This window comes from Arctopsyche grandis, chromosome 5 (assembly GCF_051622035.1).
Source record: "Arctopsyche grandis isolate Sample6627 chromosome 5, ASM5162203v2, whole genome shotgun sequence".
NCBI lineage: Eukaryota > Metazoa > Arthropoda > Insecta > Trichoptera > Hydropsychidae > Arctopsyche > Arctopsyche grandis.
This window is the reverse complement of record NC_135359.1, coordinates 16,791,382-16,811,375: the sequence shown is the minus strand read 5'-3', so window position 1 is coordinate 16,811,375 and position 19,994 is coordinate 16,791,382. Positions and strand designations below refer to the sequence as shown.

At 33.6% G+C, this 19,994-nt stretch overlaps 1 protein-coding gene across 2 annotated transcripts in view; it reads right to left on the bottom strand.

Annotated features, from left to right (window-relative positions):
* Nucleotides 1-19,994, bottom strand: part of LOC143912252 (uncharacterized) — a 210,007-nt gene that overhangs the window by 43,112 nt on the left and 146,901 nt on the right. For both annotated transcript variants that reach the window (XM_077431526.1, XM_077431527.1), the window contains one exon: nt 11,828-11,869. In XM_077431526.1, the coding sequence (XP_077287652.1) occupies nt 11,828-11,869 (42 nt within the window). The remainder of the gene's footprint in view (nt 1-11,827; nt 11,870-19,994) is intronic.

Sequence of the window (19,994 nt, the reverse complement as noted above, 5' to 3'; positions counted from 1 at the left end):
AATAATGGAAAACTAGCTCTAAAAAACTTCTTTACTACATTTTAGAGATCACTTTATACATTACAATTTATTTATTTATTAAATAGCAAATTGCCGATTAATACAATAAATACAACCAAAATAACAAACTTAAATAAATAACTACATATGATATAATATATCCTACATTTTATTTTATTTATTAAATCGCAGTGGCATTACATAGTGATCCAATGCGTCAATGTAGCCAAACATATTACTTACATTTTATTTATTTATTTTACAAGAATGCACCCATATATAGGTATGTATATTTTTACATTAAACACAGCATCTATGTTCAAAAATTACATAGAAGTATTTTAAGCATTATACGTAAATAATATAAATATAAGTGAATACAAATATCAATAAAAATCCACAGAGACAATGAGAAATTTCTGTTGAAAAAGTTCTGTTTTTAATTGACGAAAAAGTTTACATATGTATGTATTTATATACATAAATAGCCATTTGGGATACGATGTGAACATAGCGAAACGTAACGGAAATCTAGTGGTCAAACCTTGAATCTCACGAATGGGAACTAATTTGTACGAGTCGTAAAATGGAACAGTTGTAAGGGCCGTGTAATTTGTAGTACAAAACGTACTGGAAGGGCTTACAATGAGTGCCCCTATCGGCAGGGGCAAATAAATTACCCGGAGCCCTTGTCTAAATGTGGACAAGGGCTCAATTTGTTCATTGGAATCATCATCAAGAACGATATTGTCGAAATGCGCTTTGAAAGTCGATTGCGTCAAAATAAGTCCTAACTTATAGTAGTTAAACGAAACATAATTTCGAAAAGGAACATGCCATGGAATTAATAGCTCTCATCAGACATTTGTCTAGAAATGAGAAAAGTGCGTTTTTGATGGAATACACTATTAATTCATATGAATGAGTAAAAATATATGAGGGTGAGATAAGTTATGTTTTATTTGGAAGCACGCGAAGCTGCCATGAGCGTACATACATGTACATATTCGCGCTCCGAGCACGCCAAAATGTGCTCAGGAGGAATAAGAATAAATGTTATTTAAATTGCACGACAGTCGGTATTTGCACGTTTAACGATTCGCAGTAGAGCTTTGCATAATTGTGCGTATTGTTGTTGAAATTCGCGTGCGCGCCTTTATTAATAGGCCGCCGACGATTTTAATTAAAATGCGAAAATTATTGCATGAGAGTGAGAGGGTTGGTCGGTCGGTCGGCTTCGGATTTATTTAACCTTTTTGCGGTTGTGATAAGTTGTTATTGCGTTTGGTTTAATTACGACGCGCACTCTTGAATTAGGGATACGCAATCGTATTCGACGTGCGTTCAGGCTAACGTGCACGTTAACCGTCATTTTGCGCGAAATCCACGACAATTTCATCCCCTGCGGGTTCATTTCGCATTGAATTCGGTCCTCAATGTGGAAACTGGTAATTTGAAAGGACTCTCTTGAACCCACAGCGCGGGTCGTTCTTATGGACAATTTTAAAATTAATAAAATTTGTGTCTGTGATGAGTATGGCCTAAGTAGGTATACTACGTACAACTACAACGTACTGATAACGAAACATAGGAATGAATGACGAAGTTTGATTGGCAATGAAAAGGCCAGGTTCGATTGGCAAGAATATTATACATGTGTACATATGTAAATGTAAAGTTTACTCGAATTGTATCAAAATAATTTAAATAGGCAACAACTGTATTGTATACGTTGAAACATGTGCCGAATCAGATTATTAATGTACTACTAGCAAATTAAAAACGTATATGATAAAGTATAAATGCTTGTAATATTAAGTTTATATGAGATGAGAGTAAATGAGAGTGTAAAAAGTAACTTTTAGCACTGCTTAAGTGAAATGTGAAGGGATGGTAGAAAGCCGCGTTTGGACATCGTTCATCTATTCTATCATCGTTCCGATCTGACACAAGATTCTGATGTAAATTTCAATGAGTTAATGATTTAACTCTCCTAGCTTTATATCGGTGACATTAGCTTACTTCAATGTTAGTTAGCCCTCGTATGTCGGTAAGCGGTCTCCGTTACGAGACAGAATGTTAAATTACAGAAAACGCAAATATCGGAAGGCAAAGATCGAAAATCGAAAGATAAAAAAAGTGGTGCATGGTAAACGGTACATACTCACTTAATTTGCGCGAGCAGGATACAACAGGAACAAGAGGAACAGGCTTTTCCTCCCGTATTAATGTGCGCGCGCGTCGGTAAGATATCAAAGTGACTTGAAGAGTGGAAGTGGTTCTACAGATTACAATTTTTTGACAGGCAGAAACGTCTATATTTGAGAATATTTTTTGGAATCTACTATTAGTATTTTTATATTATCTTTTATCTATCTACATATGTATATACATACATATATAAAACTTTAGACGATCAGGCATCCATTTATCTAAGAGTGGAAAAAAGTATATGTATGTAGTATCAAACGAATTTTAAAATTAATTTTATATGTTGTATTTTTTATGTTTTACATAACGGTAGAGGTCACAGTTTTTATATATCATATTTACATACTTAAAAAATATATTGCCGAAAATATGAAAAACGTAAAATTGAAAGCATATTTTAATATGAAATTAAGTATCTACGTAAAAGCATCTTTTACGTATTCGAAATATAAGAACAAAAACCGTTCCGTTGAACGGAAATTGATACACGAAAAATTTATACGCGGAAAATTCGAATCGGAAAATTAGCCGTCTGAATCGCGCTCACTTTCGCGGAAAATACGACAATTTTAAACGCGTATTATGTCATTTTGGTGTAGTACAACACGCGAGTCCCGCAACAAAGCCAAGGATCGCGAAGGGGAACTTTCGGGAGTATAGGAAGGGGTTGGCGAGGGGGGTGAGAGTACGCATTAAAAGCGAATTTATACAGGCCCCGATATCGGGTTACATCGTCGCGTTCGACATTAAGTATTCAGCAACAAAGGACGAGCCGCGTCGCGTTCGCCTAAATATCGAAACGTCCAGGGGTTGTGTGTGACGCGCGGCGATCGTAAAAGCGCGGTTAACGGCCATCCCCGTCCACCCCCTTCAGGGATATAAAAAATAGCGCCTGAAAACGGATATGAAGCGCCTGAAAAGGGAAGCAAATTAATTTGTGATGCGCGAACCCTGCGACTTTTTATACAATGCCCCAGAGCGGTGGTGTGGAATCATTGTGCTGAATTTTTACCCCTACTTTCAACCACGTCACACTGATTGGCAAAAAATCTTTATTTTAATCGATCTACAGGATAGATTAAATATATAAGAAATTTAACAATGTTATAATAGCCCGAATAATAATTATTCAATTCAATTCAATACATAAACAAAAATTTACAAATATGAGAAATTACTTGACGATCGTACTGAAGTCATATACATATTAACATATGTATATCCAGCAGCACCGATTCAGGGATTGAACCCATGATCCCTCAGTGATAGCATTATATGCTAACCACTGGAATGTGATTAAAGGTTGGGTCATTTTAACACTTGCCGCACTGTGATGGATAGTGAGTGACCAGGACTTTTTTTTATTTCTACAAATATACTGAATGCAGGGTCTTCATATTTTATGCATTCCTCATCAAAACCACGATGATTCAAATTACATATGTCATTACGAAATAAAAAAAATGATCAATATCAACAGAATAATTATTTTCCCAGGAAGCCCCAGGTATATGTGTCTCACAGATTCGAGAGAGGAGGAATTCAGTACGCACCGCACACAACGGCCAGTGTGAGATTGATATTCGCCTTGGTATGACGGCTCAACTTCAGCTTCTTGCACTCATTTTATGTTATTCGACGTTTAATGCAAGATAAAATGATTTGCATAGGTAATTAAAATAATTTAGCATTATTTCAAATTAAAATATAATTTAAAGGGCTGAAAACCAGACTGTTACAAGTGACATTTTTAAGAAAATCTGGTTTAAGTGCTAAAATAATAGCATATATGAAATGCTATTATTTTAGCACTTAAACCAGCTTTTTTTAAAAATGTCACTTGTACCAGTCTAGTTTTCAGCCCGTCATTTTTAAGTGGACGCCTGGCGTCCAGCATATTGGCTAGCAGATTTTTTAGCACAGTAAGGCAAGTGCTGAAAAACACTGATCCTCTAAATCCGTACCGTCAGGCTATGAAGTGTTTTCTGTGATATTTTACCCTCGTATTGACAGTGATCGATAGTGGTGTTTCCCATATTTGAAGAAATGTAAGAGAAATTTGTATGAAAGTAGTAAGATCTGACATGAATATACGCCTATCAATGCTGGAGCCCACGAGCGCGTTCCTTGTCGCAATTTTGATTGTGTCCTTATCAAAAATGAATTTCTTTTAGGTTGATTAAATGAAAATATTAAATACACAATGAAAATAAATAAAATATCTGTTGGTCCCTCTTCGTATAAGGCGAATCCTGGCGAATTCTGCCACTGACAGCAGCATTGATCATTAAGGTTGAGGCAATGCTTAATTCTGATAAAACCCGGGATCGACCTTGAGCGCCTTTGTGGATAGATATATTTTGTGCTATTTACACTACATAAGGGCACGTGTGTATGTAGGTATGTATGTCTAAACACGTGGCTGGGTTACATTGTGCATCGCGCTCGGATATGATTTAGTTTAGCGGGCAGCGGGTGTGTAGCGCACCCCATAACTCAGCTGGTATTACTATTTTATGGCATCGGATTCCATTATTTTACCAATTTGCGGCGTATTTATGACGTTGCACGGGGATAAACTGACGCGATCCTAGCACGCCACTAACAATAAGTACAGGGGTGTCAATTTTGGAAATTCACATAGTATATATGTACATACAATATGTATATGAAGCAAGGCCATCATAGTAATATTGGTTTGTCAATTTTGTACTTGTATATGTAATATTGGGTTGGTCTGTTGTTAAGTGTGTATTCGAAAATCCGTTTTATCAAAAGTTGGTTTTTATACCAAATTAATATTATATGAAAGTGTACTATAATAAATTTTATACGTTTCTGCTTGAAGAAAAAGATCTTAGGTCAATGTGTCTTGCCAGTGATGACGCATGGGATGAGAAACTTGGGCATTGAACGCTAGAATGCTGAATTAAGTTCAGTGCATTCAAATAAGTATATATCGCTGTATACTCGCCATAAGGAGGAGAGATAGAAAACGGAATACGTGGGTGAGGAGTATGACAAAGGTGTTTGATAATAATGGTGACAGTTTTGAAATGGCAATGGGCGGGTCACGTAGCTAGAAGAACAGACGATAGACAGATGGACGAAAGAAGTGCTTGAATGGTATCCGAGAGAATGTAAAAGGGTACAAGGAAGGTCACAGGAAAGATAGCTGGATGAAATTAGAAAAATGTGTGGGATGAGATGAATTTGAGTTTCAACGGAAACAAGTGGAAGCGTGTTGAAGAGGCTTTCACCCACCAGTGGATGAGGAATGGCTGAATATCACACACATGTAATAGGATGCTGCAATTATTAAAATAAAAACAAACGATCATTGACCGATTTTGATTACAAATCAGCCAAAATTGAAAAATTGAATTTTCTCAAGATTACAATATTTAATTTATTGAAACTTATTATTTACAGATAAAGTAAAAACATTGCTTAAAATTTGGATTGTTAATGGATAGATTTAAAAACAGTTAGCAAGGAATAGCTAGCCATCCAAAACCTATATGTTTACATATTTTCGTTCACATGTTTATTTACATATTTTCGTTCACGAATAATTGAAATTTATTTACATATTTTTTTATTTAAATTGGCACACATACAAAATAAAATATAAAAAAGAAGCAGTACAGTGAGACAAAAAAAATATACAAAAATAAATGAAAATATAATATTCCATAAACAGTGAGCACCACATGGTAATATAATATAAAGAAAAAAGAAAAAATAAAAAAAAAACATTAAAATGAATAAACAATGAAGGACAATAAAGGTGAAGAAGCAAATCAAGCACAGATTTGCTTCTTCGCCCTAGCCCTAAAAGTACCAAAAGAGTCAGCAAAAAGGTCGGGACAATCATCAATACTATCGTAACGACGGTATACACATATGTGAGATTGTACTATTAAATTAAGTGTTGTTATGAAAAATTGTTTTCTAGAATAGTAACTACAACTGGTGAATCGGACATTAATTACGTTAAAATTAATTTCGTTTAAAACAGATGTGTCAAGGATACCATTGGCAATCTTGTATAAAAGTAACAAATCAGAAACCCTTGTGCGATGATACAAACTAGCGATCTTGAAAAAAGAGAGTGTGTCATTATAAGTTGGCAACAACTTTTACATAAAGGTAATAATTTTTATAATTTTAAAAGCCTACTAGGTTTACATATTGGGAAGACAATATGTAACCATAGAAAGAAGCCTATGATTATAAGATTGGGAAGAAAATATTTTATGATAAAAAAGTAAAACAAATTTTAAAGTTGCTATGTAATAACTAATAAGAATCGCTGTACATACATATGTATATATGTATATTAGATGTAGACTCATCAATGTGAATCGTCTTTTAAGGTTAAACATTTGGTCGTATTCCGTAAAACGTCTGTCTGTGTATTATGATAAAATCCGTATAATAAACTACAATGATGAATATTTCACATCGTGCGAAAGCGAAAGATAAATAAGCTGGGAAATAAATATTTATAAGCGCTAGAATGAATATAGCCGTTTCGACTTTCTCCCTTTTGTTTAGCGCGTGGATTGATATTGGGTGGGAATTTTATTTTCAGTGAAATTTTTCGGGGTGCAGATGGGGTTGCTCGATAGTTCGTGTGTGGAAGCTGGAAGTGATTTAGGTTATATGTGTCACGTTCCGAACGAAGCACCTTTTATCTGGTCCGAGAAGCTCTCCAATGTTCGCCGTAAACGTTGATGAAACTACGTTTTTCCCCGTAAACGTAAGCAATAAACAGGCGAGTTAATCAGCTCAACGGCAACATTAGGAAGGATACGGAAGAAATTGAAATGTGTGCCGCGACGTGGACGAAAAGGACACGTCTCACCAGAGCCAAATCTTACAACCATTAACAATGCTGATTGAAATTTACGATTCGGTAATCGTTCAAATTCATGAAATGGAATTCAATTAATTGGTGTATTATTCGAATGTATCCCACATTTCTTTAAGGAACAACTAGGTAAGCATTTGGACAGAATTTATTGAATGAAATAATAATTCATTAAAAAAAAATGTTCCGGTATATTAAAGTTTTGTTATCTAGATCTTTACAGGGCAGACAAACGAGTAAAATTGTTTGAAAGCAAACAAATATACACGTTGAATACAACACTGAGGAAATATTAAACAAATAAAATATACAAAAAATTCGAAATCGTTGTTTTTTGTATACAAATGCGGAAATTATTCTTTTATTACGAAACATTTTTATAACTCATAAAAATGATATAATGCAGGAAACGAGTATAGCATTATACGTATATATACACACTGAGTGTGTCTTTTGCATAGCAATAATTCGCAACACTATATTTTTATCTTATAAAAAAAATTAATACTGCGTTTAAAAAATAAATATGTAGGTAAAAATTGAATTCAAACAAAACTTAAATTTAAATGTAATCTACCGATGTGCTGTGATCAAAATTGATTTAAAAATTAAGAAAACGATGAGTTTTCTATTATATATTATCATATCTTTCATTTAATACTTGAACGACAGTTTTAGCGTACACAGTTAGTTTGACGGTCGATTTAGCATTCGACTACGATAAGAAAGTTTCTTTTGACATTCACGATATCGAAAAGTAATTTTCGCGTATTTTTTAGACGATGACAAAGAAATTTTATCACATAAAGTCAACTTCATCAAGCTGTCAAAACAAACGCGCATTAGGCAAAAATTGCCAAAATATAATAAGAAAAAACCAGCCACCGTTAATGCGAAACTTTTGTCGTAAGTTAACTATGTAATTAACATTGACAAAGAAATAACACGCACTTATTTAATTTATATCGTTTACATATTTTTATTTCACTAAGTGATGATAAAACTTCAAAGCAAACTGACTCAATTAAGGGAGGGTCCTTTTCAGAATCATGACGTGTTTGCGAATGTTTCCGGAAGTCGAAGGCTTTCATAACCTTCCGATCATCGCCTTTGGAAACTGTTTGCTCAGACAGACAGATCGATGTGGGAACCGGCAGCTTCTTCGTCGATATTGAAATCGTTGTTGCAAAATCGCAATCCGCTGATTCTGAGCAAACTTGTCGAGATGGCGTGTGTCTGCCGTTTCGCGACATTTCGCATTTTTATTTCGTTTAAATAAAAATGTGGCGCGAATTTTTGTGATTCGATCGAGGGTGGGGCAATATTGAAAAATTGACAATGTATCATACAATATTTCAAATAAGCGATTTCCAAACATCGAAATGTATGAATAAAACTGTTTTCAACACATTTGTCAAATAAACCGCGCATTTAACGGTTAACAAAGCTTCAAAGTAAATTTTCATATAGAATGATGTTACTCAGCTGAAGCATTAATTAGCACACAAACACGTCAATCGACAGCGTTTACACATAAGACATAATTAATCATGACATTTGATCTTTGAAATTAGCGAACGCCAACTATTATTATTATTATCGATATCGGACCATATTTACTCTTAGCTCGGTTTGTATACAGCTTTTGCGATCAATTTAATTAAACGATAAATTTATATACATACAACGGTAATATACATAACCCAATACAAACGTTGAAGATAACGTATTATTATAATACATTCATATATTGTAAATATATAAGAGAATTTATATGTTTATATATTGTGTGTACATATTATTATATGTATAAAACAAAAAAAACATTTAGGCCAGCGTGATCTAAATCCCAATGTATTATTGGGCATTTGAAATATGCGTTTGAATTTTAATACAGATGTAAATGCGCAAAGGTCGAATTCAAATAAATGCATCGTCGATTTTCCCCACAGCAAAACTCGGCAACAAACCTGTTAAATAGCACAGGGACAAATGGACAGAAAAAGCGTTAAAACGTCAGGATCGAATAAAACGGATTAAACTATCGCGTTAGGTATTGAAAATCTGCCACACGATTTACGCCCAGGTATTGTTAAATTGCACATGGAATGCTATTGAATAAATAAATTCCGATTTTCATACTTTTTCAACTCCATTTTACAAATATTTAAAAGCAATCTGAATATTATTAAATACATATGTAGGTACTCGAAACAGGTCAGATCAGGCTTTGGGTATGGAAATTCATATTTATAAACCTAGAATTATATCGAGAGTAAGACGAAGAAGCGTGAAAAATAACTATAAATCTTTAGATTTTTTCTATTTTTTAATTCGGGAAAACAAACCTGACCTGTTCCATCGATTTTAAAATAAATTACTTATATTATTTGCGATTTTTTTTTAGCAATATAATTATTTTAAGAAAAAGTATAATACTTCCTAACGATACGCAGAGTTAAAGTTAGCTTAAGTATACCTATTTAGTCTGACGTGGGACGCGAATTAATTCCGTAAAACTAATAAGATCAGTATTAACCGAGCGATATATCACTGTCTAGAAAAAAAGCTCTCCCCCCCACAGGGCGATAAAAAAGGCGACTTAAGGCTTTAAGCTTTCGGTTGAGCTTTAAGCTCTCGCCAGTTAGTGGGAGAGGGAGGTGGGCTTCACTATGAGCGTAATTGTGCAATTCTGGTCGTTGCACCACAAACATTCCTACCGCAAATTAGCCCGACGGTATTTTGAATGGCATAAAATCTTATGAGTAAAAGCGACTTTCACAATGATTTAATTTCGAATCGGAACAGCTAATATATTTAGTATATTCCATCCACCACGAGGTCTGTATTACCAGTTGTAATATATTTTGAGTACATAAAATATGTCTCACATATTCGACGGAGTAATCTGACTGGTCAGAATCAGTCGATATGTATTCCGGTTCTTTGTTGTATTCCGTTTCTTTCATCCACTTTTTGAATATGATTTACAGAACCTATGCGGTATTTAATTAAATGCGACCTGATTTTGATTTACTTTATTCACAGTACTGCTTTTCGTGAAAATGTAAAAGTTATTTGAGTCTAAAAGTCACATTTTTACGATGAACAATTCTTAAGGCAAACGTTCTATGAAACTGTTTTCCATAATTCGTAATAGTAATTTATAATAACGCATTGTTGAATCCTAAAGCATTATGTAAAGAACCTGAACTGTAAAAAGTTAATATACAATTACTGGCGAGCACCAGTGAAACTGTATTTTCAACTGTAGAAAAATAAATCTACTAGTTAATTTATATTCAAATATGAATTATTTAAAATGCCAGATAAAACATATTACAACTGATAATAAACTTTGACGATAGTATATTTATTTAATCAATTCTTTATTTAATCAATTTAACAGATAAAATACAATTTGGTGAAATACGAGACATAAAAGAGGAAGGGATTTTAATTTTAGAAATTTTAATAAAACATCATTTCAATATTAAAAGAACAATGAATAAATTCTGAAATACACAAATGATTCGACGGAATTGAATTTTCACAATTAATAATTATTTATTCCATTTTCATTCTGTCGATCTAAATTCGTCTTAATTGTTATATTTAAAGAAATTTTCTTGGAAATATGCATTCTAACTAGCACGGGTAAACAGAATGATAAAGCTTTAAACATGTCAACCGTGATGATTATATTATTCAAATTTTGTTAAGGTACAACTTTCAATTTTGAAAAAATGATTCATATGTACACTCCTACATATATATAACGACTGTACATACATATGTACGTATGTATATGTACATATGTATGTACATACGTGTGTAGACGAAAATCGATCCAACCGTTACGACACTTTGTGGACGACGTTTGGTACTGATAAGTCGCGATTAAAGGGTTAAATGGCATGTGTCGACGCGTCGTAATAAGCAAACGAAGCAGAAAAGCGGATAAACGCAACGTGTAATATATATCCTATGTCGCGAAATATGTACATACACATGTATGTACATATAATACGGGAAAAATGTTCCGCTTTGAGATAATACGGTCTTTTCGACACTTTATTTCAGTCTTGCTAATAATATTGAATGATTTATAGAAACAGATTTTATATGCAAATGTACGTAGTTAGTTCTAAATGAATATCTAACGGGATTGTGTACAGGATTGGCACATTAGCACCCAGTCACATTAAAAAATACATAGAGGGGATGGAAAATACACCGTGCAATTTCAGCCTTACCTCTTATTGTAATTCAACAATTTTGGATATCCGTTATAATCTGCTTTAAGGATGTTTTAATGGGTGGGACGAAGTTAAACTAAATCCATCCTCCCTCCCATCGGCACGGTCGGAGGTCGACCCCTATAATATTTTAACCGTCGAATTGCACACACGTAATTCGGAATGGGATCAAGTCGGTTACAATTATTACTTATACTTATTGAGATAATATGTAAATATTCCATTTTGATTAAACACTTTGCGCCGCGCGAGCCAACCAGTCAGAGTGGTGTGCGAACGACGAAAAATTATCATTTAGAGAAGAAAATTTGAATGAAATGCGCCACGACGTCAAATATGAGCTTAAATGAAAATCCCATTCACTATATTTGCATGAAAATTATACGAAGAGGTTAAGAAAATATAATATGTACATATCGCATTGACATTGTAACAACAGTAGACGAATTTCATTGTTTTACAATTAATAGTAAATACTCACTGTATTATTGTGAAATCTGTACTGAATATCTGCGCAATGCATCTGTAAAAAGAAAAACAAAAACGATTTGAATTTTATTGCGTTAAATAAATACACAATGAATCATTTGAATTCTAGGAAAACACAATGAAAATATGTGCATATGTAATGGGTATGCTTTGATGTGTACCAATTTCAATTAAATATTTCAAATTTATATATCTACATACAATAATATTATAAAATATACACAATATTAAAAAAATATTCAAACAAAATGAAAATATTATGATAAAAAACAATTCATATACACACATGTATTATAATATAAATGTATGTATGTACATACATACATAGGTACATCATCATCCACATTCAATTTCTTTCCAAGGCCTCATCACATCCCACACATTTTTCTAATTTCATCCACCTATCTTCTCTGCGGCCTTCCTTTTACCCTTTTGCATTCTCTCCGGTACTATTCTAGCACTTCTTTTGTCCATATTTCGTTCATTCTTCTAGCCACGTGGCCCGCCCATTGCCATTTAAATCCCTTCACTTATCCACTATATCCACTACCCTTGTCAGATTTCTCAACCACGTGTTCCTCTTCCTGTATTTTCTCGTTATGCGAAGAATACAACGTTATATACTTTGTTAAGCGCATTGGAATTTGTGAAGCATCTTGGATTTCAATGTCCAGCCAAGTGGCATTTTTGATTTAAAAATGGCATTCATTCGTCCAAATGCACTCCACCCTAATTTCATACGTCTCTTTATTTCTTCCTTTGTACCAAAGATAATATTGAAATCGACATATTATGTGTACACATGAATACGAATGTAGCATTTTAAAAATCGATATATTCATATAAGAAAACAGTGGAAAATGGAAAACCTCAAACATGTCATACCGCGGGAATATTCCCAATTATAAACAAACAGAAGCCAAAAAGGGAGGGACTTCACCATAAAGCCGTATCATTCCCTTAAATAATATAATAACTATTGTCGGTAGGAGCCTCACATACACAAAGGCGATTATCCCGCTTATCGTGCCACGTGGCCAATTCGATGTACGTAAATAATCAACGGAAACTTCCCCCTTATCGTGCATAGCACGATAATATATATATATATATATATTTACCTACTATGTATATACTATCGGTAATTATGAGCGATACTCATATCATATGTACATAAATCCTCGGCCGAATATACCTACTGGTGAAACTTTCAGCAATTGGTAATCAATTAGTATCTACTGTAAAGTTAGCATTACTATTATTTTCAGTGCTACGGTGTAATAGCGGTAGGGTGAACACAAACAGCTTACGATAGCATTACTAGACGCTGTGAAATCCACGAAATTTATCTCATATTTCGTGGATGTGCTTCAGCAGCGATTCTTCCGTGCCATTGCGACATCGATTCCTTTATATTCGGTATAGGGCGATCTTTTGCCGTGCTATCCCACAGTTTCAATCGGATTCGGAAGTATGTATGTATGTATGTAGTTTGATTTCTTCGATTTTCCAAATTCAAAAGCTAACCGCATTGTCCTATTTCGGTAATATGCTTGTATTCAACTTGCAAAATTTTTCGAACAGAAGTATTATTATTGTTGAAATAAACAGATAAAGCGTTATTTCTAAGTATTTAAGCTTATTGAATTGTATTGTATTACTGAATAAGTTAGATTATGCATTAGGAGCAGATATGATTTTGAAATATGTATGTAAAAAACAAACGTAGAAACGTTTTATGTTGATGTATGTATATGCATATATGTTACAGTACAAGTGTACATTTCATTCGTTAATGAACATACTAGTTTGTTTATACATGAACCAATGTGGCCAATTATAGTGATATTGTCAAATTAATAAACAAACTAGTTTGTTCATGCACAAATTATTAGACATAAGTTTAAGTATTCTCAATCGTTTTTCTCATCCTTCATATATGTATGGGTTGCAGTATTTTGAACATTAGCGGAAACGGTAATTGTAGCAATGTTGTAATGCGGCTTCCATGGGATTTCCCATTTCAAACACTTTAAATATATGAATCGTATATGGAAATAACAAAACCATAAAAACGATAACATAAAATATTTTTTTAAAAGATAAACATTGACATCATTAGATTCACTACATAAACCGTACCCAAAGAAGGAGAGTCGGTTCTTTATAAGAATTTAGATAAGTCATAACATTAGACCAAGTTAGTACCGTGCGAGCAAAAGCTCTTAATAAAGAGTTAAACGCGTCTCTCAAGTTCATCGTTCCAATATTAAGTTCGACTGTATGTAAATATGCTTTCTCTGGGTTGCAATATTTTTAATATTAGCGGACACGGCAATTATAATAACGTTGTAATGCGGTTTCGAAAGGATTTCCCATTTAAATACTTGGCGTTTTGACATCTAATAGGTTTGGACAGCTAAAAGTTTCATGGTACACCTGTTGGGAGTCTATTTGAAGATAGATTTTGACCGTTAGCACTTAAGCTAAAAACAATAGTTCGTTAATGAACAAACAAGTTTGTTCATGAACAAACCGGTGTGAACACGGTCTGTACCATATATCATACGTCAATAATATACATATATGTAGGTTTTCTGATTAATAACTTTGTTATTATACATACACTTACATAAAAATATATAGTATTTTGTTATTGATAGCAACTTTTACAAATTATAATAGTTGTCATGCTGCCTGCTGGAGGACATAATAATGGAGGTAAGAATAACGATGATTTGGTGTAGTGCATTCTAAATTGTTTCAACAACCAAGTAAGATAATTAAGCAACAGGAAACAACTGATCTGGTTAATTTAATCTTACTCTCCACCATATCCTCACAAGGACTATTCGTTTTTTAAAGTGAAAATTATTCAATTACTCTTTGAGTTCTATCCCTAGCTTTGTAGGTATCAAGTTTCAGTAAATACTGACTGGTTGTATAATAAATATGTATACGTATATATAAACGCACGTAGAATTGAGTATAAAAAATATGTAAATATGTACCTATGTATGTATAAAATAGGAATAAGAGTATAAAATATGTATAAGTATGTATATACATAAATAAAGCTCGTTTGTCTAAACTTTGCAAAATTTCAATGAAAAAGTTATGCGAAAAATATGCAACAAAGTATGAAAGTAAATTTTAAATAAATGATTGATGCATTTTAACTTCATAAAGCCCGCTTGCAAAATATGAATCGCATATATGTATGTATCGTTTTTGTTGGAAAATCAATTAACGCGAACGCTTGCGGATGACGCTGGTGTGATTGATCGCATTGCGCCCGCTGCAAAAAATGCATTTAACCCTCGTTTATCCGGCCATAATCGCGGCTGCATACCCTCGGGGTGTGCGGCCACCCTTACTATTAACGTCATTTGTCACCCTGCACGTACATACATATACGTATGCACGCGGCTGCCAATAAAAATCACAAAAGACGTCTCCTGTCAAACGTTTCAATACAAATATTGATCGATGCGACCTAAACGAGAGTGCATATTATATGAACGCATGCACATCGCACTTGCACGCACTTTACGTCAATTTCAATTCTCGAAAATTCGAGTGACCCAAACTGGACCATCGATCATTTCCGTTCGATGTGATGTGTCGATGTTTCGAATAAAAGTGGATGATTTTTGAACGTGGAAATTTTTAGCCTATGAGCAAATACCTACATATGTATGTATGTAATATTATAATATATAAGCTCGTTGCGTTTATGTATAGCGCGGAGAGGATCTCGTGTTAATCTTTAATACTTCTGGTTAGACTTGGATATTTGTGACTCTAAGTCGATCGTTTCCTTTCAGAGTTTGCCAATTTATCTAATTTCATTGTTGAAACGGTTCCTCCATCAAATTGGCAAAAAAAAATCCTACCCGCTATGTCACAAATATCTGAATTTGATTTATGTATGTACAATATGTAAAAAAATATGTACAAGTCTAAATCTATAGATGTCTCTATGGATTTATTCATTAATTAATTAATCGTTAATTTTGTGTTCCTCATCCTCTCAAAATAAAGCGATTTATATAATAAAAAAAATGCTGCAATGTTTGTAATTAATTATCTAGGAAGTCACATTGGGTTTCCCTATTAGGCCTTCCCGGTATATATCTATGTAAAATAAAATAAAATATGAATATCTTAGAATTGTTCATACAAAAGCATATTCTTCCTATTTTCGCGTTACTTATATTGAAAATTCATCGAAGTGTGGCGAAGGCATTTGATCCTTTATTTCATAAGGTGGTAAATATTATACATTAGATATTTATGTGTGTGATAAGATTCATAATATACGTATGTATGTATAAAATATTTAAAATATCTATGAATCTAATATGGTTTATTTTATCCACCAAAGCCTCGTTTGATTACATTTATTATTCTCAACGGTAAATATTTGCCCAACTTGGGCTCTTATTAATAAAACAAACCAACGAAGATTATATTATATTTCAAGCGACGTGCTTTCACTATATATACGACAATCAAATTCGCCGAAGTGCCAAATTACGAAGTCGTAAACTTCTCATGGGGGAGAACAATTGCCAATCGAAGTGGGTTGCAAAAGAGCTCCAAAGTATGAGCTTGAGGCACGTGAGCTACACAAAAGGGTTTCCTTCTAATTTAAACTGTATTACTTGGAAATGGTGGAAAAAGTGGAGAGGGAGGATGATGCACATCGACGTTTAGTATGTATTGGGGATTGCCTGTTTATCGATCGCCATACGCGTCCTAATAGGACAGATGAGCTGCACCAGAAGGGTCGTTCAGAAGTACACAAATAGTACGTGGACGATACGGTTTGTACACTTCTCATCCATAATGTCAATCTATCTCGTGTAGATAGCAACGCGTATAAAAAACAGGCCATGATTAATTCATGCTCCACAGGAGACATCGATAGAATTGGAACGCCTATAAACTATAAACAATTATATGTCCGTAAAGGCAACTGTCACTTAACAGTTGCCTTTGATATTATATGTGTACTTATATTTGCTGATAATGTAAGAAGAAACTGCCATCATGCTATGTACTTAGCAACTGATTTTGATTGTTTATAATCAAACTACATAAACCTCTAAAAATAAGGACAATCGAATGCAACGAAACATATAACATATGAAGAGTGTATTAAAAATGATGGAAATGCTCGAAAATTCGACACGAAAATAGATGCAATCATTTTAAGTTTGGCCCCCCGACTGTTTGTTTCTGATATAATAGGAGACACTGGGTTGTTTTGGTATTTCATTGGTCTCAAGGGATGCAGGGGTGTCGCATTTGACAGATGGGACCTGCACGCGTCTGCTATATTACATACATATATTATTATTATTAGCAAATGCTCCACAGGGACGAGCCTTAATAATACATGACTTGAAAGTCTAAAAAAAACTTAAAATACACATATGTATAGGCTATTTACATGCTGGCGTTACTTTTGTATGGTAAGGGTTCGTAGTTGATACTCGAGGTAGAGGGGCGAGCGGCGGGGTGGTTGGGGAATCAAATCGCAGAGTAGATTAATGAAAAGGCAATTTCCGATATCGGTCTTCTTTTATTATCATAATAAGCAGGTAAACGGCGACTTTGACGAAGGTCAGACTACCGATTGTGCCCTTACCCTTCCGCAAATGGGACCCACCCTCCGTTTGCGCAACTATCACCAGTGACAGATGAGCTTTTTGACGTGGGGTCTCCGACCTGAAAAAAAAGTCGTGACGTTTCGGCAGAAGCGAGACAAACCCAGAAGTAACCCAATTTTCTGCGCATATGTGTGTCAACGGTTGAGAATACTAAATGGCTTAAAAATTTTGTTTTCAATTCCTATCGAGACGTAGATGGAATCTCAAATACATATGTATATGTATGATAAAAAACATAAGCATGCTATTTATGTAGGAATGGATGCGGGAAAGCATTCAATATGATTTTGACAATGAAACAAAATCAGAATAATGAAAACTGATTGAAGGTAAACAAATGCAATGAATATCACTCAAATACAAAGAGACAAAGTCAAAGTAGCGAAGTTCAACATAGGGCACATAATCCACTCGAAACCGGTTGAAGTTTTTCATTTAGATCGTGTACATAAAAAGTTTACATATTGGGTACCTTGTGTAGTTAAGGAGTTGGATTATTCGAAATTGTTCAGATGGTGAGTGCGGGGACGAAGGACTCTGACGCAGGCCATCTGTATAATTTGAGGACTCTTGTTGGCGTTTTTCTTCTTTTTCGTCGTCGATGTCGCACTGAGAGGGGTAGAAGGAAAGCTTGCGGATCCATAATAAGAGAAGAACGCTAGGGGTAGACAATGCGAATATTCGCCGACGTAGACGAAGGTCTTCACCACTCGGATAGAGAAAAGCAGATGTACATATGTATAATATGTATTTATGTACATACATATATGAGAATACATAAAGGCAGTAGAACACCTGCATACACATACATATGTACGAGTATGTACATATATAATAAAATAATTGTCTCAAGATTAAGATTAGGTAATATTTGAATGTACTTTCTGAAACTTACAAACTAGTCTAATTACATCGATAAAAATAATATTTTTTTTATTTGAGATGTTTCAAACGATTTGACGAAACGATGTTTAAACGAAATTTATGTACGTGTTTTAAAGTAAAATCGGATTGATCAAAACGACCTACAGCATAATAATACATTATTAAATACTTGTGTATACTATTTTTGCTTTATCTACATATGTTTTATGTACGAATAGATTTGAATAGCACTCTTAAAATAAATAGCTTATACTAGAACCAAACCAAACAAACGTAAATAATTTCTTGAATAAAAATATATACAATATATTTGTATGTATGTTTTGGTGTTATGTAATATATGTACATACATATATATCCATCCGAAAAATAAACATCCAATACCTAAATACACAACATATTATAATATTTTTATTATTCAAGAGATAATTAATAAAGGGTTAGGTAAAACATTACATTATAAGTACCTACCTAGAAAAATAAACCGTCTTATTAACCCATCTACACAAATACAACAACAAAGATTTTTATTTGATTTAATTATTTAATCGTTATCGCTATCTCCATCATTGATATTTTACAGGAATCGTCTCCAACTTTCATGCGATGCCTGACTTTATCTACTTATTTTATTTTATTTTACCTCAATCGAACACTCGCCTTCACAGATCGCTCCAAAGCGACGAGTGTACAGATACAATACAATCAATACAAGCAAATCATGCAACCATCATTCACAGTGACGTATATGGAGAAATTTTTGCAGTATTTTATTATAGAAATTGACAAACCTCAAGAGGCCGAATAACTGAGATTTGCATGAGAGATTGGAAAGGAAATGTCAATTTACAGGAACCGTTTCAATGAAAATCAAAAAAATTGGCAAACTAAAACAAAGTCTGGACAACAGCTACTAGTGGGAATCAAACTGTCCACACTGTTGGTGGCTGCCATGTCTGGCGACAAATTCCCGAATTATTAAATAGACATATAAATGCAAAGATACCGTCTCCGCTTTTGAATGAAAACCTTTAAAAAATTGACTATTTATAAAGTTCTTTTATTTATAGATATATTTAATTTGACAACAAATTAAAAAAAAAAGACAGAATTAAGATTTTTTTAGTAACCGCCAAATAAGTGGAAAAATCTTTCAGTACACCTCAAATAATCAATAGCTGTTTAAGATCTTCAATGGATCAGGATTTCAATTTTACCACTAATTATTCAATTCCCAAATGTCCCGGTCAGTATCTCGACAATTATGGCAATCTTATAGTAATTCTAGTAATTCTACGTATCATTTTTTTTCAAAGAAATTTGCGCCGTTATATTTGAAAGTGGCGAAAGTCAAATTTTCAGTTGCAAAAACACTATTACAGTTTGACTAAATACACAAATTGTTATAAATACTTTTAATTCGATACGTCCATAATCTTGGGAAAGCAGAATATACTTCCTACAGGCCACCAGTATTTTTAAATATTGTAAAACGCAAAATATTTAATTTCTTGCGAGATATTTCTCGAAACGAAGAAGAGTGGACTAACGCTACTTTCAAATATAACGGCTCATTTGATCATCCGACATTCAGAT